The sequence below is a fragment of the Melopsittacus undulatus genome, chromosome 9 (genome assembly GCF_012275295.1).
Source record: "Melopsittacus undulatus isolate bMelUnd1 chromosome 9, bMelUnd1.mat.Z, whole genome shotgun sequence".
NCBI lineage: Eukaryota > Metazoa > Chordata > Aves > Psittaciformes > Psittaculidae > Melopsittacus > Melopsittacus undulatus.
In genome coordinates, this window is record NC_047535.1 from 12,250,191 (window position 1) to 12,276,989 (window position 26,799).

Genomic DNA, 26,799 nt, shown 5'->3' on the forward strand with positions numbered 1-26,799 from the left:
TGACACCCTGGGGACACTGTGTGGGGCACCCTGTGCCCGGCCCATGGGGAACTTGGGCTGAGGACACTGAGGATCCCATGCTGGAGGCATTGGAGATCCTGCCCCAGGACCATGGGGAACTTTTGCTGGGGACACAGGGGACCCATCATAGCCCTTCTGCATGTGGGGACATGTCACTGACATGGGGACCTGCCATGCAGACCCCCTGTGAGGACACTGTGCCATCCATGGGGCCCAGAGTGGTCACCCTGTTCTGGGACCACAGGGACCTCATATTGGGGACACTGGAAACCCTGTGCTGTGCTATGGGAACACTGCACCAGCCCTATGGGGACTCAAAATGGCCGCCCTGCACTGGGACCATGTGGACCCTGTACTGGGGATGCTGGGGACTCTGTCCTAGGTTGTGGGTGCCCCATGCCAGCCATGGGGGGGCCCAAACTGATCACCCCATGTTGGAACTATGAGGATCCCTCACTGGAGACACCGGGGATCCTGTCCTACACACTAGCCATATGGGGACCCAAAATGGTCGTCCTGTGCCAGGACCACAGGGGAGACTGAGCCTTGGAGTCTCTATGCTGGGGTCACAGGGGATCACAACTGGGCTGTGGGGGCACGCAACGTGGCCACCACATTGGGGACCTTGTGCTGGGGGCTGAGGAGACCCCGCGCTGGGGACACCGGGGATCCATCACGGCCCCGCTCCCGGGGTGTCCGGTGCCCTGCTGGGGGTACCGGGGGGGGTCCCCCGGGTGACGTCAGCGGCAGTTGCCGGGTGACGCCGCGGTGCCGAGCCCGCGCCGGGCCCTGACGTCAAGGCCCGATGGCCGCCCGCCCGCCCGGCAGCATGGAGGCGCTGGCAGGCCCCGCCGGCCGCTGAGATGGTGAGCGGGGACCGCCGGCCGGGGGCAGCGCGGAGGGACCGGGACCGGGACCGAGCCGGCAGCGGCCCGGAGCCGGGAGCAGGCCCCGCGGATGGGGGCCCGGGGAGGGCGGCGGGACGGGGCCTGCTCGGGGAGGGAGGTGAAGACGGGGCCAGGCCCTGGCGCCCCCGACTGTCCCCGTGTCCCTCGGCACAGGAAGGGGACGGGGCTGATGGGGGAGGACCCTCCCCGCCACCGTCCAGGACCCTGCAGCGGCTCCGTGCGTGGCCTCCACTCGCTGTCCAATCCCGCTGCCCCATCCTGCTGTCCTTATCCCGCTGCCCCATCCCGCTGTCCCCATCCTGCTGTCCCCATCCCGCTGTCCCCATCCTGCTGTCCTTCTCCCGCTGCCCCATCCCGCTGTCTCAATCCCACTACCACATCCCACTGCCCTAATCCTGCTGCCCCATTCCGCTGTCCCCATCCCACTGTCCCTATCCCACTGCCCCATCCTGCTATCCCATCCTGCTGCCCTCGTCCCGCTGTCTCATCCCGCTTTCCCATCCCGCTGTCCTTATCCCACTGCCCCATCCTGCTGTCTCCATCCCACTGTCCCCATCCCGCTGTCCCCATCCCTCTGTTCCCATTAGGCTGCCCCATCCTGCTGGCACTATCCTGCTGTCTCCATCCTACTGTCCCAAACCTGATGTCCCCAGCCTGCTTTCCCCTAATCTGGTCCCTCATCCCCCTTCCTGCTCCTCCATCCTCCTGTGCCCCCATCCTTCTGCCTCTCAAACTGCTCCCATCCCACTTCCCCCTTTCCCACTCCCCCCAACCTGCTGCCCCCATCCTAATTCCCAGATCCTGCTGCCCTGCCAGACACTCCCCCATCCTGCTCCCCGATCCTGCTCCCCCATCCTACTGCCTCCCAAATAATTCCCCACAACCTGCTTCCTCCTATTTCACTCCCTCTTAATCTGTTTCCCCCAACACATTACCCCTGAACCACTTCCACAATCCTCTTCTCCATAACCTGCTTCCCCCATTCCTCCCAACCCTTTCCCCCCATTCCTGCTGCACCCTAACTTTCTGGCCCCCCCAAATCTGCTGAGCCCAACCCTGTGCACCCCAGGACCTCAAGGGCCAGTACTGGACTGATGATGACTCCGATGGGGACAATGAGTCCGAGGAGTTCCTCTATGGCGTCCAGGTAGGCAGCATGGGTGCTGGACCCAGTGGGTGATGGTGGGGCTCAGGACTCCCCATCCTGAGCCTGATCCTGAGCATGGGGCTGACACTGCTGTGGGGTGCTGTGCTGCAGGGGACCTGCGCTGCCGACCTGTACCGTCACCCACAGCTGGATGCCGACATCGAGGCCGTGAAGGAGATCTACAGCGAGAATGCCGTGGCCGTCAGGTGGGTGCACCGCTGCCTGCACCCAGGCATGCCATCCCCAGGCACTCAGCAGTGACATCCCCGGCGTGTCTGGCCATAGCCTCCCTGGGCACCCGGCAGTGCCATCCCTAGGCACCCAATGGTGCCATCCCCAGGATATCTGGTCATGGCAACCCCTGGGCACCCGGCTATGCTGCCCCTGAAGCACCCAGACATGGCATTCCTGAAGCACCCACTGTGCCATCTCCATGGTGCCCACTGTGGATCCCCTGGAGCACTTGGCCATGGCATCCCCAGGCACTTGGCTGTGGCACCTTGGGGCACCCAGCCATGGCATCCCTGGGGCATCCAACTGTGCCATCACTGGAGCACACATCCACAATCCAGGTGCTCTCCCATTGCTGTCCTTGTCTCATGGGTGCACGCACTTGATTCATGAAGAGATACACATGCCCATCACTGCCCCACAAGCCTGCCCACCTTGGCACAGTCACCCCACCATGGGGCTCTGTGTCTTCACAGGGAGTACGGGACCATCGATGATGTGGACATCGACCTCCATGTGAACATCAGCTTCCTCGATGTGAGTCCTGGGGTGTCCTTGGCACCGTGGGCATGGGGATGGTGGGGACACACACGGGGGGGGGGGGGGGGTCCCAGATTTCCTTCCCCAGCTGGGGCTCCTCAGGGCTGTGCCAAATGGCAGCTCTCCCTCGGCAGGAGGAGGTGGCGACGGCATGGAAGGTGCTGCGGACGGAGCCCATCGTCCTCCGCCTGCGCTTCTCCCTCTCCCAGTACCTCGATGGCCCTGGTGAGTGGGGCCAGGCAGGACACGGTGTCCCCATGGCTCTCAGCACGGGCACAGCAGCAGCACTGACTGTTTGTCCTCCTCTCTCCCTCCAGAACCGTCCATCGAGGTTTTCCAGCCGTCCAACAAGGAGGGCTTCGGGCTGGGTCTACAGCTGAAGAAGTAAGGACCAAAACACAGCGGGCACCCAAGGGTGGTGGGTGGGTGGTCCACAGAGGCACCATTTTGCCCCCAGCCCAGCCACATGTCCCCATGCCGCTGCCACACAGCTCACCCTGTGGGGATGGGGAAGAGGAGGAGCTGGGTGGCAGGAGCCACCCAAGCACTAGGCTCAGTTTCACTGACATGTCCATGGGTGCTGGCACCCGGATACCCATGCCACCTCTCTGCCAGGATCCTGGGCATGTTCACATCCCAGCAATGGAAACATCTCAGCAATGATTTCCTGAAGACCCAGCAGGAGAAGCGGCACAGTTGGTTCAAGACGAGTGGCACCATCAAGAAGTTCCGTGCTGGCCTCAGCATCTTCTCCCCCATCCCCAAGTAAGACCTTAATGGTGTCACCAAGGGACCAACCCTCTGTCCCCTCACCCTGGGTGGCCAGGACTGTGCTTCAGTTTCCCTACTCATCCCTTGGATGCTGTTGCTCCCTACCAGAGCCCAAGGACATGGTGGTGGTTCCCCAAAACCAGCCAAAGGCTGAATTTGGTGTCTGAGTTCAGAGCTCAGGGGGATTGTGTGCCTGCAGGTCTCCCAGCTTCCCCGTCATCCAAGACTCGGTGCTGAAAGGCAAACTGGGCATCCCTGAGGCTCGTGTCAACCGCCTGATGAACCGCTCCGTGTCCTGTATGGTGAAGAACCCCAAGGTGGAGGTTTTCGGCTACCCCCCCCCCAGCACCCAGGCAGGTGTCGCCCCCTTCAACATCCTGGTGGGTGCCTCCCCGCGTCGGGGTTTGCTTTCCTCTCCTTTCCCTTTCCGGATTCCTGGGGGCTGGCCTGGGGCAGTGGTGGGACCCCCTTGGCTTGGAGGGAGCTCCTATGGGGTTTCTCCCCTGTGCCTTCTCCCCAGCACCCATGGGTGCTTGTGGGCCAGCTGGGATGCCAGCTGTGGGTCCTGCAGGGTTTTACCCCCTCTTGGTGCCATGTCCATGGTGTGGTTGTGTCCCCAGGAGGGTGTTTGCACGTTGGGGGCCCCGGGGGGCTGTTGGTGCCGCGCGGAAGTTGGGGTGCGGTGGGGAAAGGGGATAACGCAGCGGGCTCTGCTCCGGCTCCGGCGCAGGTCGGCGGCCACTGCAAGAACGTCCCAACGTTGGAGTACGGCTTCCTCGTCCAGGTGAGGTCCTGCAGCCCAGAGCATCCTCCCCACTGCTCCGTGTCCTGCTGAGCTCCATCCTGCTTCCCAGAGCATCCTTCCCACTGCCCCATGTCCTGCTCCTCCTCAGCCCACTGCCTGGGGCATCCTTCCCACTGCCCCACATCCCAGTCCTGCTGCCTGGAGCATCCTTCCAACTGTCCCACATCCCACTCGTCCAACCCCACTGCCTGGAGCATCCTCCCATGGATGCCACCACGGGCCTGACTCCTGGCATTGTCCCCCTCAGATCATGAAGTACGCGGAGCAGCGGATCCCGACGCTCAATGAGTACTGTGTAGTGTGCGACGAGCAGCATGTCTTCCAGAACGGCTCCATGCTCAAGGTGCAGTGATGGGGAGCTGCCCCGCGTGGGCTGTCACCCCGTGTCACCATCCCCAACCCTGCCCATGGCCCTGTCTCCCCGCAGCCAGCAGTGTGCACCCGCGAGCTCTGTGTCTTCTCCTTCTACACCCTGGGCGTCATGTCCGGTGCGGCAGAGGAGGTGGCCACAGGTGCTGAGGTAAGTTGGGGGGGGGGGGGGTGACCACGCTGTCACCTCGGGGAGCTGTGCCCTCATCCCTCTCTCTGTCCCCGAGGTGGTGGACCTGCTGGTGGCCATGTGCCGCGCTGCCCTGGAGTCCCCTCGCAAGAGCATCATCTTCGAGCCTTACCCGTCTGTGGTGGACCCCAACGACCCCAAAACACTTGCCTTCAACCCCAAGGTAAGCACTAGGAGGACCAATGCTCCTCCATGCTGGGGGTGATGGGGCAGGGGGAGCTCCCAGGAGCCCTCTGATGACCACCTCTCTCCTGCTCCGTGTGTAGAAGAAGAACTACGAGCGGCTGCAGAAGGCCCTGGACAGCGTCATGTCCATCCGGGAGATGACCCAGGTACATCAGCCTGGGCCCATGAGAGACTCCCCTGGTGTGGGACCCTTCACCAGGGGTGCCTTTTTGGTGCTGATCTCCACCCACCCCTGGTTGGATGGGTGCTGGGGGACCCACCCGCACCCCCTCTTGCCTCTGTCAGGGGTCCTACCTGGAGATCAAGAAGCAGATGGACAAGCTGGACCCCCTGGCCCATCCCCTCCTGCAGTGGTAAGGTTGAGGGTGCTGTGGCCCCATTCCACTGCCCCACATCACCCACCACTGCCCCATGTCCCATGGGATAGAGGACAGGCTGGGGAGCAGCCAGGCATCCTCATCATGACCCCCTCGGCCCCTTTCATGTGATCCACAAGCCTCAGGATGGGTTCTGGTCCCAGGGGAGTGTGGGATCACCCTGCCTGACCTTCCTCCTCCTCTTTCTCCTCCTCTTCCCAAGGATAATCTCCAGCAACAGATCCCACATTGTCAAGCTGCCTCTCAGCAGGGTAAGGGGCCTGTCTGGGCTCCAGGTGGGGTGTGGGATGGAGAGTGGAAAGTGGAATATGGGATATGGAATGTGGGATGGAGGGTACATGAGGTGGGAAGTAGGATATGCGATGTGGGGTATAGGATATGGGTTGTGGGATGTAGGATATGGGATGCAGGATGAAGGATATGGGATGCAGAACAAAGTATGGGATGTAGAGCAGAGAATGAAAGACATAGTATGGTATGTGGGAGGGAGATAGGGATGCAGGGTGCAGGCTATACGGTGCAGCATGTTGGCTATGGGATGCAGGATGCAGGATTAGAGATGTATGGATGTGAGTGTCTGATGTATGTGGGAGGTCTGGGATGCAGGATGCAACCTTTGGGATGGGCCCTGCCTGCTGTGGGCTGTGGGAAGCAGGATGTGGGCTATGGGATGGGGGAAAAGAGCTGGGGAATGCCATGGGCCCTCCCGGCAGGCTCCAGGTGGCCAAGGCAGGGCTGGGGTGTTCCGGTGCCAGGCTGCCGTGCTTGATCTCTGTCTGTCTGTGTCCATCCTCTGTCCCGCCGGCACTGCCGCTGCTCTTCCTTTTCCCCTGGTAGCAGCTGAAGTTCATGCACACCTCGCACCAGTTCCTCCTGCTCAGCAGCCCCCCAGCCAAGGAAGCGCGGTTCCGCACCGCCAAGAAGCTCTATGGCAGCACCTTCGCTTTCCAGTGAGCTGCTGGGGGGGGAGCACCCCAGGTGGGAGCTGTGGGGCAGGATGTTATGGGTGCCATGGGGCTGACCTGGGGATGCTTTTTCCAGCGGCTCTCACATTGAGAACTGGCATTCCATCCTCCGCAACGGGCTGGTCAACGCTTCCTACACCAAACTGCAGGTAACGCTCCCAGGGCCGGACCTGCTCCCCAGGGCAGGCAGGGAGGGATGCAGCAGGGAGGGATGCAGGCAAGGAGGGATGCAGGCATGTGAAATGCTGCCTGCAGAGGCCAGGCTGCCTCCACCACCGTGCCTAAGCTGTCGGGTGACCCTGTGGTGCTCACCCTGGTGTTTCCCTGCAAGCTGCATGGAGCAGCCTATGGGAAGGGCATCTATCTGAGCCCCATCTCCAGTATTTCCTTTGGATACTCAGGTAAGAGACTGCCTGTGCTGCCCAGTCCCATCTGCGCTCCCATCCCCACTCCCTGCATGGGCCCGGGAATGTTTGGCATTGTGCTGGCTGCAGCAGGCAGCATCCTGCATCCTTCCCACCTGCGCCAGCCTCTTCCCAGCCAGGCTGGGGCTTTCCCATGTGCTGGGGAATTAAATCCCGACATTTTCCAGTCTTTAAAAGCTGTGCTCCAACTGCTGGGGGTTCCCAGGGCTCGGCCACAGGGCAGGAGCACGTGGGGTGGCTGTCCCTGTCTGTGGCATGTGTCCCCGTGTCACCCCAGGGCGCTGCCTGCCTGGCAGTGATGGGAGCCTCACTTCTCCACAGGGATGGGGAAAGGGCAGCACCGGATGCCTTCAAAGGACGAGCTGGTGCAGCGGTACAACCGGATGAACACCATCCCGCAGGTGACAGGCCAGGGGATGCCATGAGAGGATGGGGACTGGGACATGGCACCTGTGGGTGCTGGGGACGGGGCGAGCTGAACCCGGCGGGATGGTGACACCGGCTCCTCTCCCCACAGACACGCTCCATCCAGTCCCGCTTCCTCCAGAGCCGCAACCTGAACTGCATCGCGCTGTGTGAAGGTGCGGTGATATGGGGTGGGAGACAGGACGGGGGGTACAGGCAGTACCCACACCCCTGGCTGGGTGGAGGAGGGAGGGAGGGAGGGCCCCAGCAGGGAGCTCTGCCTCATCCCTTGGCCGACTGCCTCTTCCTCTGCAGTCATCACCTCCAAGGACCTGCAGAAACACGGCAACATCTGGGTCTGCCCTGTCTCGGACCACGTCTGCACCCGCTTCTTCTTTGTGTGAGTGCTGGGCTGTGCCCCCCTCGTGGTACCTGTGGGACACCCATGGGACACCCCTCACTGCTCCCCTTCTCCCCTTCCAGGTATGAAGATGGCCAAGTGGGAGATGCCAATATCAATACTCAGGACCCCAAAATCCAGAAGGAGATCATGCGTGTGATCGGGACTCAGGTGTACACAAACTGAGCGGTGGGACCCCCTGGGACCACCCGGCACCGAGTGAAGCCTTGGGGGCTGGGGAAGGACGCGCAGGTTTCAAGGCTGAGATGGAGCCAACACCGGCGGCTCCCCCTGTCCGTAATGTCCAGCATCCAGCAAGCACGAGGCAGGTTCAGTGGTCCCTTGTCCCCTCCCCGTCCTGTCCCCCAGCATTCCCAACCCCATGGCAGTGCGGAGGAGCTGCAGGGGCTGGCATGGCCGGTGGCCGCCCCTCCTGGCGCTGGCAGCAACAGGGGTTTTACTGACAATGAGAAACTGAAGCAAAAAAACCAACCATGAACCAACAAACCAAACCCAAAACCAGAGAAAAGAAACGGAAAAAGGAATCCGTGTGCCTGGAAAGTACTTAAATTGGATGGGGGGGGGGGAGGGAAAGGGTTGGGATTGCGGGGAAGGGGCAGGATCATGGGGAAACAATGGGATTGCAGGGAAAGGATTGTAGGGAATCTGATGGGGCTTTGGGAGAGAGTTGGGACTTTGGGGAGGGAATCGTGCTGCCCTCGCACCATGGCAAAGGGGTTGTGCTGTGGAGCAGGGACCATGCCACAGAGAAGGGACTGTGCCTCCGGAATGGGCCCACACCAGGGATGTGGAACCACAATGAGGGTGGCAGAGGTTCCCCTTGGGCTGGGGGCAGCTCCTGTGGGATCATCCCAGGAACACCACGGGGTCTGAGGGGTTGAGAATACCAAACCCCAGAGCAGCCCTCACTGCGCTGCAGCATTGGGTCCAGCCGGGGCTGGTACAGGAGGGCAGGAACAAATCTCAGAAACCTCTTGGTTCAGGTTCAGGCACTGGCTGAGACCCAGCACGCTCATCCCACTGCTGGGGGTATCTGGTGTCACCTCTGCAGTGTCCCCTGCCCCTGGGGGCTGACAGAGGGACTCCAGTGTCCATCACCGCTCACTGGCCCCAAAGGACACCCAAACCTGGGGGATGTGACACCATCCACCCCTCACCACCTGCTCCATCTGTGTTTTGCTGCGATTTGTGGTGTTTGGGGGCTTTTCCCCCTTGAATAAATAAATGAAGCCACTTGCCCATGAAGGGACATCCCGCAGGCCATGAATCCTCCAGAAGCTCTCCCATCACTTGGAAAGAACAGCGAAACCATGGGGATTCTGCTGGAAAATGGGAATTCCTGGGAAAAAGCAAATAAAAAGAAGCCCACGCTCCTCTCCCGGCTCCACCAAATTCCCAGTGGATGCTTTGGCCCTGCTGGTGCCTTCATGGGGGGATTTAGGTGGTGGGACCCGGCGGCAACTGCTCCAAAGAACCAGCCCAGGTGCCGACTTTGACAAAATAAGTTTATTTCACTGCACTTCGTTTCTGCTGAAACCTCACATTTTCCTCTTTTTTTGTTGTTGTTTTGTTGTTTTTGGCTGAAAAAAAAACCTGAAACCCCCCCAAAACCCCCCCGAAGCCACCGAGAACCGCAGCGCTTCGCCCTCTCCCGCAGGCGACCGAGGGGTCCAACCAGCTCCGCTGCAGCCCCCAAACCCTCCCCATCCCGCAGCCCCCCCTCCCAGCCATGAGCATCCCAGGCCCTGGAGCAGAGCCCTCCGGGAACACCCGCAGCAGATCCCACCCGAGGTGTTTTTACCCCCTCAATTTCTATGTTTTGTTTTGTTTTTCTTCCCCTCCCCCCCCTTTTTTTTGTTTCTTCTTTTTTTTTCTGTGTGTTTTGTTTTAATTTTTTTTAAATTAATTTATTTATAGATATATTTAAAAAAAGCAATAGTCCTTTGGTCCCTAAACTCTAAGGAATGATATGACTCTGAAACAAGTAATCCTATGTCCCTGTGCCAGTGACAAGCAGGGGAAGCGCGTGTCCCGCTGCCCCGCTCCGTGGGATATATATATATATATACTTATTTATATATATCTTCTATAAGTCCAACATACTTTGATCCTTTTCTCCTCCCCCTGATGTGGGGAAAAAGCAAATCTTGCCCTTTTCCTTTTTCCTTTTCCAACCAAGCATCCTCCAGGTGAAGCGCCCAAGGCTGGTCCCGTCCCACCGGCTTTGGTTTAAGAATCCATTTGGAGCCTCTTTTCCTCGTTTCTCCTGGGAAATCGGTAGCAGCAAGTGAGTGCTTTAAAAACCACCAGCCACAAAGTGGATCCCGGCTGCCCTCCGCCCATCTCCCGGTGAGGGAGGCGTTGAGTCCCGGCACTCGGCCGGCGGCGAACCTCAGCCCCGGAGCCGCGTCGCTCTCCTCCTTCCTCATCCTCCTCGCTCGTGTTCCCGTTCAGTAACAAACAAGACCAGTTTGGGGTAAAAGTAATCAAAAAAGGAAAGAAAAGCTACGACCAGAATGGCTCTCTTCTTCGCTGCTCCTCCATCTCCTCCTCCTCTGCCTCCTCCGGGGTGTGTTGCAAAGAAAGAGAGTTACGGGTTTGGATACTGCACTTGGGGAAGGGGAAAGTCGTCAGACACCCCGGGACACCCAACCTGCAAAACAGCGACAGAGCCTCAGCCTGTGCCCGGGCATGGAGAGGAGGGATGGGGACAGGGATGGGGAGGACAGGAGTGGGGACAGAGATGGGGACAGGGACGGACAGAGGGACAGGGTCAGGGATGGGGACAGGGACGGGGTCAGTGATGGGAACAGGCATGGGGACAGGGACACAAACCCCACTCAAACACATGAGCATGGTCCTGGGTGCAGAGACCCCCGAGGATACTGTGGGAGGGAACATAGCACGAGCAGAGCCCCACCACCAGGTCCCCCGGCGCACATCAGGGTCCCAATCCCCCTCACCTCTCCGCAGGGCCAGGCTGAGCAGGGGTCAGTAGGGTCTGTTGGCATCTTTCGGCCGCTTTAGCTGGACTTTTAGCCTCTTCATGCCGATCTGGAAGCCGTTCATGGCCTGAATGGCTGCCTGAGCGCTCGTCGGATTGTCAAAACTGACGAAACCTGGGGCGAAGGATGAGTTTGTCACCCAAAACATCCAAGGTTGACACTTCACCAAGGTGATGAAATCCCACAGGCAGCCCCAGCATGGGTAATGCTGGGAGAGGGGACAGTGGGGTAGCAGCACAGCCCCAGATGGCAGGGGACTGGGCTGATGGCATCTTTGGGGACACCAAGGTCTGCAGGAACATGGAGGTGATGGACTCTGTGGGGACACCTGCATAAGGGAGTCCACAGGAACACTGGAGTGGTCCTCAGGGATACCAAGGTGATGGGGCCTGCAGTGACTGGGCCAACAGGGTCTATCAGTGTCAGGGACTGCAGGGACACCAAGGTGAGCAGGTCTGTGGGGACACCAGGACAGGATGTGTGGGCTCGTGGGACACCCAGGTAATGGAGCCTCCAAAGTCACTGGACTGACAGGGTGCACAGGGACACCAGGGTGGCAGATCCGCAGGCCAGAGCAGGCTGGTGGCAGCAGTGATGCTTGGCCACACGAGCAGAGCAGACAGTGACCAATCCCCCCTGGCAGGAGGGAGCACTGGGCTGAGGACACAGGGGACAGCAGGAGGGTGAGTCCTGTCCTGGCACAGTGTGGGACACGAAAATGCCCGGTGGCCCCAGGATGGGGACACTGCCCCAGCCACCATGCACCCATAGGCAGTCAGTGCTGCCCAAACGGGACTCTAAGCTGGGATGGTGGGGACAAACAGACCCCAGAGCTGGAATTCATGGAGAGACAGATCCCTGGACTGGGACACTGGGGAGAGTGCGACCCCTGAGCTGGGGATGCTGGGGAGAGCTGGACTCCAGGGATGAGACACTGGAGACAGACAGACATCAATAGCTAGACCCTCAAGCTGGGGATGCTGGGGAGAGCCAGACCCCCAAGCTGGGACATCAGGGAGAGCTGGACCTCCAAGATGGAGCCAAGGAGGAGCCTGGATGTTGAAGAGAGCTGGGCCTCTGATCTGGGATGTTGACCCAGATCCCTGAGCTGGGGACTGGGAAGAGCTGGACCTCTGTGCTGGGACATCAAGGAGAGCCACACACACCGGCACTTACCAAAGCATTTACTCTGGTTGGTGGCACGGTCTACAAAGACTTTGGCAGAGATGACGTTGCCGAAAGGCAAAAACATCTGCGTGAGCTCTGCATCCCCGAACTCCTGGGGCAGGTGATAAATGAACAGGTTACAGCCCTCGGGACCTGGTGACACACAAGGGACAGGCACACGTCAGGCGCGAGGCACCAGGGGGGCAGGAGCCACCAGCCCCGCCGCGGGTGCCCCCCCAGCTCCTCACCTTCTCGCTGCTGCTGCGGGATGATGGGTGCCTGCTGGGGGAAGGCCTGGCTGATGGGTGCATAAGCGGTGGGATACGCTGCTGCAAGAGAGAAACGTGGAGCTGAGGCCCCGGCGCCCGCCCCAGACCTGTGCAGGGCTGGGAACAGGGGTGTCCCTGCTGCCACCCTCGATGGAGCTGCCTCTGCTGCCCCAGGGTTGTGGCTCTGCTCTTCCCACCCCAGCACGGCCCCGGCCTCCCGGCACGGCAGGGATGCAGGAACGGCTCTCCCAGGAGGGACAGTGGTGGCAGCAGTAACACGGGCTCAAGGCTGAGGAAAGCTGGCACTTTTGGTTGGAAAAACCCAACAATTCAGGGTCCAAACTTGATTTTCTGTGGAAAATCTGAACGTTGCTGGTAGTGCTCCTAAAGAAATGGCTGCCAGGCCCGACGTACTTCCACAGGATGGTTTGACTCCCTTCTTCCTGCAGCCCACATACCTGGCCAGCAGGTTCGGCCACACGATGAACATCCAAGGATCTCCAATATCTTGGTGCCTCCAGCAGCAGGATCCAGCATGGAGCCAGCTCTCCATCACCGCCCAAACCTCACCCCCTCTGCTGGTACCGCTGCCAGCTCTCCCCCATGGGCAATAAAACTCACTTTCCTCCACCCAAAACCTGCACAGAGGGCTGTGCTGGGAACACATCCATATTGCTGGGAATGAGTGGATGGAATTCTGCACCAGCATCACCCCTTCGCTGCCCCGCAGCTCCTGCTGGGGTACGGCACCTGATGCTCACTGCATTAATCCGTGCCCAAACACATGGCACCAATCCTGTGGTTCAACCCCAGGCTGATGTCTGCCCTCCAAAAATAAGAGTGAGGAGCAAATGAGGGGAGAAGGAAGAAAAAGCAAAGCAAAGCTTGAGACCTGCATAGTGCTGCATGCCTGCGTAGGCTTGCTGGAGGGGATCTGCCACCGTGGGGCTTTGAGCTGGGGAGAGAAAAGGAGAAAGAAGAGAGAATCAGCCAGAGGAGGCCACAGACGGACAGATCCCACGGGAGACGGCTCCAGGCCGAGCACGGCCGCGGGGGGGCAGAGCTGCTCCTGCTGCTCCGTAGAAGCCGAGCCCAGAGGCAGCGATGCCAAGGGAGGAAGGGTTCCAGTGGGTTCACCCAGCGTGTTCCTGGGGTGCGCAGCGCAGAGGGGGGGAGCCGAGCGGGGTTACCTGGGTAGGGGTGGATGCCGTTGGTGTAGATGGTCTCCGAGGCAGGCTGCCCGTTGGTCTGCGGCGGCAGCGGGCTGAAGCCGTTGACGCCGATCGGCGTGGCGATGCTGGGCACCGGCGCCGTGCTGATGCCGGGGGGAGTGCTCGTACCTGCGGCACGGAGCGGTCAGTGACACCCCACGGGGCCGCTGGGAGGGACGGGGGGGCACATGGGGGGGTTGTACCTGAAGAAGGGGTGAGGGGAGCGGCCACCAGCCCGCTGACGTTGAAGGCGGCCATCTGCTGCATCTGGGCGGCCGCGATGGCAGCCATGGGGTTGAGGCAGGTGCCCTGCGCAGCCGCCATCAGGGCTGCTTGCTGCTGCATGATCTTAAGAAAAGAAAGGGGGGGAAAGGGGAAGGAGAGAGGCAGAGAGAAGGGGGAGCAGGGAGGATAAATCAGCATCTCCCTCTTTGCACCTGCACGTGAGGGATGGATGCCACCCACTGCGGGACGCAGAGACAGGCAACACATAGAAAAGGTGGTACATGGACCCCTTCCCTCCATCCTCATCTGAGGGGGTGAAACCCTCTGTGGTGCCCATAAATGGGGATGCACCAGCCCTGATGGGCGTCTGCATTCACTGGCACAGACACAATCCCATACAGGCTTCTGCAGGCACAACCACCTCCACCAGCCATGGGACTCCCCAAACCCCCAGGTCCTGGCCAGCCCCAGCTCCTACCGCTTGCGTGTAGGCCCCGTAGGCACCGAACTGGATGGTCATGGGGTTGAAGATGCCCAGCTGCCCGGCCATCTGATGCATCCGTCGCAGGGTCCTCTCCTTGTCTGTGTCCGCAAACTTCACCACCAGGCTGGAGGAGGCGCCCTGGGATGGGGGGAAGATGGGGCTGACGGCAGGACCCCGGCGATGCCCCTAGGACGTGTCCCTGCTCCAGGAGGGACCCACTGGCTCGCAGCGGCTGCAGCATCCTCAGCCCTCAGGATGCTGCTGCCTTGGCAGCAGCGACCAGCAATCGATGTGAGGTTTAATTATAGCCGGTGTTTCTCCCGGCGGCTCCCTGACCTCCGTTCCCTTTTCCCCTCCTCATTCACAGTTTTGACCTTCGGCGTTAATTAAACAGCCCCTTTCTGCAGCGGGGAGGGAATTAGCCCTGAGCACCATCCCCAGTGCCCGGACAAGGATGAACCTTGGGGTGATCTGGCCAACAAACTGCTGGTCTGTAGGATTTTGATCCAATTAGACAGAGGATCAAATGAGCTGGTGATTGGATTATGCAGGCAGCACGGGGTTGAACAGGGCAGGGTGAGAGCCTGCACTTACCGGCATGGTTTGGCTGCCGTGCAGGCTGTTGATGGCAGCCTGTGCCTCGGCGTGGCTGCCATACTTCACAAAGGCACAACCTAAAGGCAGAGAGGAGACATGCGAGAGGTTGGGCTTGGGTGCTCCAGGAGCCGGTGCTGCCTGCTCACCCCACTGCTCACCCCATGGTGCTCACCCCACTGTGCTCCCCGCACCGTGCTCACCCCACTGCCCACCTTTGCTGGCTCCGTCGGGCCCTCGCAGGATGGTGCACTCCTCAATCTGGCCGAAGGGCTCGAAGAGGCGCCGGACATCGTCCTCGCTCTGCTGCTTCCCCAGCATGCCCACAAAGAGCTTCCTGTCTTCTAAAAGCAAAACCCAGCCCGCTGGGACGCAGGAAGCGCCGGGTAAAGCCAGCGCCGCCGATCCAGCAGCCACCGTGCGGGATTTATCACCTCCATCCTACACCCAGCTCCGGGTGGGAAAACCTCTCCAACAGGGAAACTGCTGAGGGGGGGAGGCTGGGAAAGAGCCGCCTGAGGGCCTGGAGCTGGGGCTTTTCCCAGCTCCCCCGGCACCGCTGTGGCTGGGAAACAAAGAGCCGCAAACCAGCAGCAATTGCTTTCCTATGATGGACTGGCAGAAGAACCCACAGCCGCGGCCGTGCCCAGGGGACATAAATAACCCAGCCCCGAGGGGAGGGAGAGTAAATAATGAGAAGTTCACGATTATTAGCAGCATCCGTCTGGCGTGGCCGCACGCTCCGGCCGCACGCTAATGGCATTTGACAAAGAGAATAAGGTGCCCTGTCAGGAGCCTGGCCAGCAAATAAATAAATAATGGCAGCAGACAATCAATGCTCCGCCCGTTAAGGAACTGGGACAATCAGCTCAGGGAATAGGGCTCCTGTGCTGGCTGCTTACACATAAACCATCTCCCAGCAGGGCGGATGGGGGGAGCGCTGCTGCTCAGGCGAGAGGGCTGGAGCACGGTGCCCAAACTGCCCCATCCATCTTTAATCCTTCACCAATTACACTCGGTAAGTGGGCAATTTATCTGCCAGGTCCCTCTGGGATGTGCTGGGACCAGTTCGTGGTGTGTTTAATAGCGTGGTTTTAACAGGGGGCCATCTATCCTGGCTGTCCCGCTGAGGGCCTGCGGCCCCACGCAAGCATCCCAGTGCTCCCAACACTTGGCACCAGTAACGCTGGGGGGCTTGATCCAATTCCTGCAGGTTTGCCCAGATGATTGACTCAGCCTGGAAGCAGCACAACCCCATGGAGAACCTGGGGGAGGGAGGTGGCAGCTTCTGTTTGAGAGGGGCTCAGGCCATGTGTGGCTGACTCCTTCCTGCACCCCAGCTCTGCAGGGTCCCCAGAGGCAGCTGCAGGTGGGTAACTGGGCTGTTTGATAGGTGAAGGGGCTGTCAGATGTCAGGATGCTCCTGGTATGACATCAGGATGTTCCTGGCATGACATCAGGCTGTTCTCAGCATGACATCAAGATGTTCTCTCCAGCTGGGCAGGCAGGGAGGGCTGAGATCACATTTGTTTGGATGCCACCAGCACAGGCAGCTCCTTTGGGGGTTTCTCTGCAAACAAACCTCCCCACAGCAGCCCCCACAGTATCACTGTTTCCCCTGTCACCCCCCGCGTGGCCCTGACCCCCTGTCCACACTGGGCAGCTGGTGAAGGGGGGACCTACCTCCTCGGCCCTCGCTGTCGGCCGGCTTCACCTGGATGGGGCGGTTCATCTGCAACACACAAGCGGGAGCAGGTGGTCAGTGGTGGTGCTGTGCCCCCCTCCCCAACCCTTTCCATGGGGAACAGCAGGATTTAGCCCCAGCCTGGCACAGGGAGCAGGGAAGGGACCTGCAAGAACAGAGCCAGGGCTCGTGGGCACAGGGCACCGGGGGGTGCTAGGGGCACAGGGCGATGCTGCGGCCCTGGGGATGGGCACCCGAGGATGGGCACCCGGTGCTGCAGGCACCCGCGGGCCGCCGGTGCCAGCCTTGGCCGCCTGCCCGCTTTCCTCGACTGCAAAGGACTGCAGAGGCAGCAGCAGCACCCGGCCAGCCTGGCAGCACTGCCACCAGCGCGGCCCTGTGCCTCATTCCCACCCAATTCTGGCCTCCTACCGTGCGTCACCACTGTGCGGACCCGCGGCTGTGACATGCGTGTGCAGCAGGACACGCCAGGCACACCCCTGGCCCGCTGCCCCGCAGAGCCATTTCCCCTCCTCTCTCCCCCTCCTTTTTTCCCCCCTCTTTTAGCTGAAAAACGCTACAATTACGGCCGTTTCTATGGCAACAAGCGTGCTTCCCCCGCGATGCTGCAGAGCCAGAGCCATGTGCTCGATGGGGTCGTCACGGCAACAGCAGGATGTCACGCATGACGGGGCGGGTGTGTGCGCACACGTACATGGCTCAAGCATGCACGCGGGTGGGTACCCCCACTCCGGGGTCCCTCTGTGCACCCATGGAGGGGGCAACAAATGTAAGGGCTGATGAGGGCAGCACCAGGGCCCCCCTCCCATCCCAGGGTGAGGAAGAGGATGGATAAGGAAGAGGAGGAGGGAGGTTTCCACAGCAACCGTCTCGTCTCCAGGGAAACGCAGGGAGAAATGTCAGTGCAGAGCCAGGGATGGTCCAGGGAGGGGACCGAGTCCCCAGGAGCCACCGAGGGACATGGGGCCGCCCAGCTCTGCCCTCGTGTCACCCCTCCCTCAGGCATCCACCCCATCCCCTGCAACGGGGCTCACTCCAAAGCCAGGAGGCTGTGACAGCAGAACCAGCATCCCCTGTCCCCATGTCCCTGCTGCGGCTGGGAGGATGGAACCCCAGTTTTGGGTTGGGGGAGCTGCCCTCATCCGCTGACCCATCAGTCCCACTTCCCAGTGCACGGCCTCCAATGGAATACATTTCCAGGCCTGCTGCTGTGTGCTTAATGCAATAAAGGCAGCAAGGATGATTTAGAATAACATTTAGGGAGCCGCAGAGTGTCATTTTGATGTGTCTCCCGTCTCCGCTCGCCGGTTATTAAACTGTATTGATTCTCCGGGAGCGGCTGATGTTTATAAATGTCAGACCTCAGGGACCAGCTCACCTTCCCCAGGGCCCTGCACCATGCTGGGACAAACAGCCCCGGCCTGGAGACACCCCTGGAAAAGGGGTTTGGTACCCCCAGCATCACCTCATTCCCACCCAGGGTGCTCAGTGCCCCCACTGCCAGCTTCCATGGCACAGGCAGATGATGTGGGCACCCAGACCCCTGCTGGGCACAGGCGGATGGTGCCCACCTCTCCATCTGTCCCCACAGCACCCCTGCACCCACACAGTCACCTATCACTGCCCAACAGGCCTCCATCCTACTCCAGCAACCCAAACAACCACCCAGCCATCTCCCTCTGCTCCTGACACCCATCCATCCACCCATCCACCCATCCATCCATCCATCCACCCATCAGTCCATCCATCCATCCATCCATCCATCCATCCACTCATCCCTCCCTGACACCCACAATCACCCATCCACACATCTTCCCCCAGGATTCACCCATTCATCCCCAGCACCCATCACCATAACACCCATCTACCACCACAGCACCCACCCACACCCCCCAACACCCATCCATCCATCCACTCATCCATCCACCCCCATAGCACCCTCACACCTGCCCATTCATCCCCATCTCTCCACCAGTCACCTTTCCACCTCACAGCACTCACACATCCAACCCCCAATGCTCACCCATTCTCCCCCCATCCTCACACACCCCAGGGACATGCCATTACACCCAGTGTCAGTGGAGATCCTGTCTGGGGTGTTCCAGCACCCACCAGCACCCGTGGGTGCCCCACAGAGCCCCAGCTATGGCACTCCATGGCCACACCACCACAGTGCAACAGCCAAGGGGATCACCATCGGTTGTGGAACCACCTCCTGACTGCTTGGGCACTGTCACTGTCCCCCACCCAAATTTGGAGCCCCAGAGCAGCCTGGGCAGGGGGTAGAGCTCCTTCCTCAGGGTCACCCTCCTCCTTGCACCCAACAGCCGATGAACCCGTCAGGGCACTGCGCATCCCAGTGAGCTGAGATGGAGGTGCCGGGTGATGCTGGAGCAGCGGGTGCCTATGGGAGGTTGGTGTCTGCATCACCCTGAGGGCCCCCAGGCAGCCAACACCCAGTGCAGGGAGACAGGCGCTTGGGTACAGGCAGCCTCCCACCACAGGAACAGCCTGCCATTATGGGAACACCCTGCCATAGTCCTGGGGGTGCACTCACAGTGAGAGGGCACAGCCGGGCTGGGGACAGTCACACCACTGCACAACCCCGCGCAGGTGCACAACCATCCCAGCACACCCCCACGCACAACCACACACCCCCTACAGCCGCACTCCCACTCCTGCACACCCCTGAGCACAACCGCAGCGCCACACACAGCACATGCAACCTCCACGCACACCCACCCACAGCGGCATGCTTGCCTCAGCACCGCTTGCATGACAGTACACCCCCACCTTGCACCCACACAGCCCCACACACAGTGTACACCAGCCTTAGCACCACTGTTCACCCACATGCAGCCACACACCTGCCCCAAGCCCCCCCTGTAGACCTGTGTACACCTGCAAACAACACCCCTTCACCACATACCCCGAGTCCTCATGAGCACTGGCACCCCCACCTAACACCCACAGCACCTTCCCTGCAGCTGTGGATTCTGCACAACCACAGACACGCAACCCCGTGCCAGGCAGAAGCACAACACCCCTTGCCTCAGTTTCCCCACTGCAGCAGTGGGACCCACAGTGGGTCCCCAGCAGCACTGTGGACACCCGGTGCTGGACACCTGCCCTGCAGCACCCACAACCCATCCACATACACCTGAGCTCTGCACACAATGTGGGAGCCCATCACCACCCTCATGCACACACGTGCTCCTGCTCACACCCAGCGTGCGCGCACACGCACGTGCACACACCCCCAGCACTGCCACCTCCAGGCCCACGCACACCCACAGCCCATCACCGTGCGCACAATCGCGGGGTGCAGAGACACGCTCAGCACCCGCTGACACACACACAGAGCCACCGGCACGCTCGCACACTCACCATCCCTGGGTGCAACTGCTCTTGTGCACACCCCGGGGCAAAACTGTGCCCCTGCCAAGGCACGCACGCACCCCTCCACCACGTGTGGGTGCAACACCTCCCCCCCCCCCGAGCACATCCCTTTGCACACCTGCAACCACACATACAACACCCGGTGGAAAAATACACCCTCCAGCCAACACACAAACAAGCCCATCCCTGGGTGCAGATGTACCCTCTTCACCAACACAGGCATGCACAAACTCCATCCCTGCCTGCAAATACACCCTGCTCACCACCACCCCCACCACACACCGTTCCTGGGTGCAGATACACCCTTCTCACCAACACCCACACTCACACACAGAGCATCTCTGCGTGCAGATACACCCCCTTCACCAACACCCCACTGGCCAACACCCTCTCCATCCCTGGATGCAGATACAGCAACACACACAACCCTCATCCCTGCGTGCAAATACACCCTCATCACCAACAACCGCCCTGCTAACACAGGCACCTCATCCCTGGGTGCAGATGCACCCTCCTCACCATCACCCACACTCACACACCCCATCGCCCTGGCAACACCCCATCCCCGGCAGCACATCCACCGCCCTCACCATCACCCCCCATCCCTGCCCGCCTGCGAGCACCCGCGGGTGCAGACCCCGGCCCGAGCCGCTGGAGACAAAGGCGGGGCCCTACCTCGATGCAGAGGATCTTGGACCCGGCGGGCACCCACAGCACGGGCGGCCGCGGCCCGGGCGCCGGCACCTGCGGCAGCTGCATGGCCCGGCCCGGCCCGGCCCGGCTCGGCTCCGCTCGGCTCGGTTCGGCTCGGGCCGGCCGGACCCGGCTCGGGGTCTCGGTTCAATTCGGCTCTGTTCGGCTCGGCTCGGTCCGGCCCGATTCGGCTCGGCTCGCGCAGCGGTGCGCGGGAGGCGGGGCGGGAGGAGGGGCGGCCGCAGCCCCGCCGAGCCGAGCCGAATCGAGCCGGGCCGAGCCGAGCCGAGGGGAGGGGCTTCGGTAGGGACACGCCCCTTCCTAGCCTGGACACGCCCCCAATACGCGCCGGGGGCGGGGCCTGTCCGGAGTTGGGTACACCCGGGGACACGAGCACAGGTACAGGTGAGCATAAGTACAGGTGAGCACAGGTACAGCTTGAGCCCAGGTACAGGTGAGCACAGGTACACAGTGAGCAGAGGTACAGGGTGAGCACAGGTACAGGGATGTGAGCACAGGTACAGGGATGTGAGCACAGGTACAGCATGAGCACAGGTACAGGGGTGTGAGCACAGGTACAGGTGAACACAGGTATAGTGGTGTGAGCACAAGTATAGTGTGAGTACAGGTACAGCGTGAGCACAGGTACAGGGGTGTGAGCACAGGTACAGAGGTATGAGCACAGGTACAGTGTGAGCACAGGTACAGGGGTCTGAGCACAGGTACAGGGGCGTGCGTACAGGTACAGGTGTGAATACAAGCATACATGGCTGTCACCACTACATGAAAGTGTTCACAGGCACACATGGCTGTGCACCATCAGAGAGGGGTGTGCATAAGTATGAGAATGTGAACAAGTCCAGACAGGTGTGCACAAGCACATGGGGTTGTGCACAGGCACAGGGGTGTGAGGAGGAGCACACACTGGTGTGCAGAAGCACAGAGAGCGCACGAGCACAGGGGTGTGTGTACAAGCACAGAGGGTGTGCACAAATACATGGGGAGTGCACAACTGTAAAGCAGTGTGCACAGTCACATGTGGGTACAAGCACAAACATGGAGGGTGCACACAGCTACGAGGGGTGTGCATAAGCCCAGGGGTGCATGTACAAGCACACAGGGGTGTAAACAGAAGCAGAGAGAGGTGTGCATGTGCTTGCAGGGGTGTGGGCACAAGCATGGGGGGGCACAGCTACAGTGGTGTGCATAGGCACAGGGGTGTGCACACTTGCTGCAGCTGTGTGCCCCAGCAGATGCACACCCCACACCGCTGCATGCACACCCGCACAGAGGGGTGTGCACAGGCATGTCCCCCACATGGGCACGTGCCCACACACCCACCTGTAAGCACCTACTCACACGTGCACCCCTGTGCTCACCCCGCGGACCAGGGGTGCAGGGTGAGAAGCGAGCAGCCACAGTGACCATACACCTCACACGTGTGTATACACACAGTGTGTGATGAGAAGGGATGAAGGCAAGTCCCAGCCCTGTGCCCACAGGCAGGGCCTGACCCTGCTCCTCCTTTAGGGTTCCAAAGTGGGCTGTTAAACCTTAAACCTACTGATGCACTAAACCATCGGCGAGAGCGCAGCTCATGACATGAACCTCATCCTGCTCCATCAGCTCTGCGCTCCCGAGGCAGGGATGGATATTCCCGGGGCCCGGCGCTTTCCCAGCCAAGCAGCGTCCCTATTGATTTTTATTTAGGCGAATAATTAAATATTTATTTTCACTTTGTTAAGCTCGGGAGGTCGGAGCCCACAGAACGCGCAGCACACGCGGGAGCCAGCAAAATCGATGCCTTGGTTTGCGGCCGCTGGAAGCGGCTCCTGCGCCCACACCCCGGATCCGTGTCCCCGTCCCTGTGCCCTACCCCAGCTCACCCCGGTGTCACTCACCCCCGGCAGCGTCTTCTGCTCGTGCAGGGCGCTCTGCGCCTTCAGGGCCGAGTCGCGGGCGCAGTAGGTGAGGAAGGCACATCCTGTGGAGACCGGGAGACAGGGTCAGTATCCGGCCTGGTCCTGAGGCACAGCCCCAGGCACACAAATGTGGCACTGGGGCACCCAGCACCCTGGCACCAGCACCCTCCTACCCCACCACCGTGGCACTGTGGCATCCAGCACCCTGGGACTCTGATATCCAGCACCACACACACCAGTACTGTGACACCCAGCACCCCATCAAGGTGACGTCCAGCACCCCAGAATCGTGGCACTGTCATGTCCAGCACTGTGGCACCCTGGCACCCAGCACCCCAGCACCCAAGCACCATAATGTCCAGCACCCAGCACTGTTGGCATCCTGGCACCCAGCACCTCAGCACCATCATGTCCAGCACTGTGCCACCCTGGCACCCAGCACTGTCATGTTCAGCACACTGGCACCCAGCACGCCAGCACCCAGCACCCCAGTACTGTGGCACCCTGGCACCCAACAGGGCACCACCACCAGCAGGGCCAGAGCTCAGCCCTGAAACAGGATGGGAGGTGGAGCAGTGGGATGAAGGAAGGAGCAGGGCAGGAGCAGCAGCGGTGCTCTGGGAGAAGCTGCAGCAGAAGCCTCTGGGAAGTGGATCTCCAGGCATCCGGGGAGGCCACACATCCTGGCTGGGTGCAGCACTGCTCCCAGCTCCGAGCATCCTTCTCGGGATAAAGCATGGCTCCTCCGACATCCTGGCGCTTTGGGAACCAGGAATATGCCTGGGGTGAGGTTTTCCCACGCTGACTCACACTGCCACGCCACTCGTTTGCCCAGAGCTGGCGACGAGCAAGCCCTAGGGACTGGGTCCGGTGCTCTCCCCTCCGCCTCTCCATCCCTGCGGGAACATCCCGGTCCCTGTGCCACCACCACACTGCACCCTCCCTGAGGGCTTCCCCCCAGTTTGCTGGGGTCACATCCAAAAGTGCCTGAAAGTGATATTAAAACAGCAGCAAAACAGTTTCCCTTCAACAAAGTAAATATTTAATGAATAAAATTGACATTGATGCATTTTTAATATTGGCACAATTAAATCCGCCAGCTGATTAAGTATTAATAACTCTTAATAAGTACAATCAGCGTGCCTGGGAGGGGAGGGAGCACGACAGTGGTGCGGGGGGACACCAAGGGACAGGGTCCCTCATCTGTCTCAGGGTGCTGGGGACATCAACCCTCATGGGGAGCAAGGAGAGATCCCCCTGGTTAAACATTATCCCACTGCGGGTGGAAAGAGGAGGTCAGTGCAGCAGCTCGCGTCAGCCCCGGTGCCATTTCCAGTGTTTACCATCCGTAATCATGTTGGCTTCCTCCTCACCGCTCTTTATTCCTTCGTTTTCTTCCCCATTTCCCCTACAGGCAACAACGTGGATGGTGCCCAGGCGTTCCAGAGGAGTTGGGAGGGCTGTGGCCGGAGCAGTCCCGCTCCAGAGGCTCGCCAGGAGGAAGGATGATGTTCAAATGAGAGGAACATCCGCAGTTCAAGCGTGTGTCTGGGCCTCAGCAGTTGAAGCCCGTGCTGGAGGAGGTGCCGAGGGGGCCTGGCGAGGTGTGAATCCTGTTGTTTGTGGCATACGGGGACATTCTGGAGGGTGCGGTGATGAGAATGGTGTAGTCAGGTGGCTGCCCCATGGCCGAAGGGCACCATCCAGAAGCACTAAGTGTCAGCTTCCCAGGAAGTCCCAGTGGTGTGGGTGCTGCCTGTGGCACGGGGGCTTGGTGACAGGGTGAGGAGGATCCTGTCCGGGTGACACCCAGGGTGCCCTGACCCTGCTCCAGTGCCACAGACCCTGGCTTAGGGGTGGGGGTTCCATAGAGACCTCAGCAGTGCACACATGAGCCCCTCAGCACACCTCTGCTCAGGTGCTGTGCTCCCTGTGCCAGGTGCAGCTGGGCAGCCCTGGTCCTTTCGGCTCTCAGAGGCCTGGTGCCTCCATCTACAGTAGGTGCCTGTATCCCAAATGGGTGCCTGCATCCGCAGTGGGTGCCTGTATCCCAAATGGGTGCCTCCATCCACAGTGGTTGCCTGTATCCCAAATGGGTGCCTGCATCCGCAGAGGGTGCCTGTATCCCACATGGGTGCCTCCATCCACAGCAGGTGCTTGTATCCCACATGGGTGTCTCCATCCGCAGCGGGTGCCTGTATCCCACATGGGTGCCCTGATGCAAGACAGGTGTCCCCAGTCCAGGCACATGTCCTAAACTCCACTGGGGTGCTGTAGCCCTGGGGTGCTCTGTCCCCAGGGGTGTCCCCAAGCCAGATGGCAGCTCCTCATCCCAGGTAGGAACCCAAACCCCAGGCAGGTGCCCCTGCCTTGGCAGGTGCCCCCATCCCAGTGGTACCTCCACCTTACATGGGTGCCTTCTGCCTCAGGGGTATCCCAGACTTAGGGGGGTCACAAACCAGGATGCCCCCCACCTGAGTGTCCCCACCTCAGGGGTACCTTCACCTCAGGGGTGCCTCATACCAGGGTGATCCATATCAGGGTGACCCTACCAGTGCCTCCACCTCAGGAGTACCCTGTACCAGGGTACCCCACCTCCAGCACACCTCCACCCCCAGGGTGCCCCCAGCTCAGGGGTACCTTCACGTCAGGGGTATCCCCACCTTAAGGGGTACCTCCAGACTAAGAATAACTCCACTTCAAAGGTGCTCCATATTCGGGTGCTGCACCTCAGAGATGTCCCCCCTCAGAAGTGCATCACCTCATGGGTACCACTGCCTCTGGGATATCCCATACCATGGATGCATCACCTCAAGGGTACCCCTGCCTCTGGGATATCCCACCTCAGGGATGCATCACCTCATGGGTACCACTGCCTCTGGGATATCCCACCTCAGGGATGCATCACCTCATGGGTACCACTGCCTCTGGGATATCCCACCTCAGGGATGCATCACCTCATGGGTACCCCTGCCTCTGGGATATCCCATACCAGGGATGCATCACCTCATGGGTACCCCTGCCTCTGGGATATCCCATACCAGGGATGCATCACCTCAGGGGTACCCCTGCCTCTGGGGTGTCCCATACCAGGGTGCCGCATCTCAGGGGTACTCAGACCATGGGTGCTCCACCTCAGGGCGTTCTACCCGAGGGGAGCCCTGCCGGGTGTCCCACCTCTGCGCCCCCCCCCCGGTCGCGCCCGGCCGGCGGGCTCAGAGCCCCCGGTACCTTTGTGCATGCCGGTGAAGCGGTCCTTGAGCACGGTGAGCTCGTAGATGCGGCCGAACTCCTCGAAGAGCGGCTTGAGGTCGCTCTCCTCCAGGTTACGCGGGATCTGCCCCACGAAGAGCTTGATGGCGTCGTGATCCTTCATGGCGATGGCGCCGGGCGGGCGGCTCAGCCCGTTCACCCGGCCGCTGTTCGCGGTGCTGAACGCCGCGCCCGCCTCCGCCGCCGCCGCCACGCCGCTGCCCGCCGCGGCCATGGCCCGCTCCGCCGCCGCCGCCGCCGCCGCTGCGGGAGGCGCCCGCCGCCCCGCCCCGCCCCGCCCCGCCCCGCTCGGCGCCGTTCGGAACCGCTCGGAACCGCTCGGCTCGGCCCGGGCCTCTCCGCTCACGGTACTGCCCCCCCCCACAACCCGCGGGCTGGTGACGTCAGCAGGCTGGCCCCGGCGAGACGCAGGTCATTAGCATAATGAGGCAGCGGCGGCCAATCAGGAGAGGGGAGGCCGACAGCCGCGCGGGGGACCCCGGCTCCGCCTACTACTGCCCCCTGCCGGGCCGACCCCAGCCCCTTCTGCCCCACCGCGCTCCAGCTTCCGTCACACCTCACGTCACCCCTCGTCACACCCCGTCACACCCCGTCACCCCCCCCGTCACCCCCCCGTCACCCCCCGTCACACCCCGTCATCCCCATCACCCCCTGCCACCCGAAGCGGGGCTGGCCAAGAGGCTGAGCCAGCTCCTGCCGTCCCCACCCCCCCGCAGCCCTCAGTAGGTTCCAGAGTTAACACCCACCTTTAGGCGGGATTTAAACACCCCAAACAAGCCGAAAAGGGACAATTTGGGTGCTTTGTTGCATTTTTTGCCTCAATGGACCCTGTGTCACCCCGAAACATCTGTAATTAGACAAACGGCTTTAATACCTGGCAGGGTTGTTAATTAATTACTCCCAGAGCAGCAGCAGGGCTCGGGGGGGGGGTGGCTTCCTCAGCGTGCTGGCATGTGTGTGCAGGCATGTGCGAGCACGTGTGAGCCTGGGTTTGTGCATGCAAGCATGAGCAAGCACATGTGTGCGAGCTTGCGCAGGTCTCTACAAGCCCACACATGTTGTGTAAGTGCATGCGCACACGCGTGCATGCT

General features: G+C 61.0%; 2 protein-coding genes across 8 annotated transcripts; one reads left to right on the forward strand and one right to left on the reverse strand.

The window, feature by feature from the left end:
- The first annotated feature begins 839 nt into the window (after positions 1-839).
- Positions 840-8,257, forward strand: PARP6 (poly(ADP-ribose) polymerase family member 6). Its single transcript, XM_034066467.1, is given in 23 exon segments — positions 840-887; positions 1,083-1,146; positions 1,999-2,076; positions 2,188-2,282; positions 2,784-2,844; positions 2,982-3,072; positions 3,165-3,231; positions 3,463-3,612; positions 3,818-3,998; positions 4,349-4,402; positions 4,671-4,766; positions 4,851-4,943; positions 5,020-5,145; positions 5,249-5,314; positions 5,454-5,521; positions 5,748-5,796; positions 6,383-6,495; positions 6,587-6,798; positions 6,801-6,911; positions 7,257-7,336; positions 7,453-7,516; positions 7,656-7,740; positions 7,824-8,257. Coding segments are annotated over 22 exon segments (2,091 nt in total). The 5' UTR covers positions 840-887; positions 1,083-1,098; the 3' UTR covers positions 7,927-8,257.
- A 1,376-nt stretch (positions 8,258-9,633) lies between these two features.
- Positions 9,634-25,922, reverse strand: CELF6 (CUGBP Elav-like family member 6). Of its 7 annotated transcripts, none has more exons than XM_034066023.1 (13): positions 25,667-25,922; positions 22,415-22,497; positions 16,400-16,448; positions 14,932-15,060; positions 14,717-14,796; positions 14,117-14,260; positions 13,617-13,761; positions 13,393-13,542; positions 13,095-13,157; positions 12,182-12,262; positions 11,943-12,086; positions 10,725-10,880; positions 10,297-10,414 (listed from the first exon to the last, which is right to left on the reverse strand). In XM_034066023.1, the coding sequence occupies exons 1-12, from the start codon at positions 25,920-25,922 to the stop codon at positions 10,753-10,755; spliced, it is 1,452 nt and encodes a 483-aa protein (XP_033921914.1). In that variant the 3' UTR covers positions 10,297-10,414; positions 10,725-10,752. The 7 variants fall into 7 exon arrangements, with proteins under 7 accessions (XP_033921918.1, XP_033921914.1, XP_033921917.1 ...); XM_034066026.1 differs by having other exon boundaries at positions 13,617-13,752; positions 25,667-25,920; XM_034066025.1 differs by having other exon boundaries at positions 14,932-15,057; positions 25,667-25,871.
- Positions 25,923-26,799: the final 877 nt, after the last annotated feature.

Bases quoted from the DNA above. Each gene is read 5' to 3' on its own strand.
- CELF6 (XM_034066023.1), bottom strand. From the start codon at position 25,922: ATGGCCGCGGCGGGCAGCGGCGTGGCGGCGGCGGCGGAGGCGGGCGCG. The intron at 22,498-25,666 runs GTACCGGGGGCT...CGGTCTCCACAG, and splicing joins CTTCACCGGCATGCACAAAG to GATGTGCCTTCCTCACCTAC. The intron at 13,762-14,116 runs GTAGGAGCTGGG...TCTTTTCTTAAG, and splicing joins ACGGGGCCTACACGCAAGCG to ATCATGCAGCAGCAAGCAGC.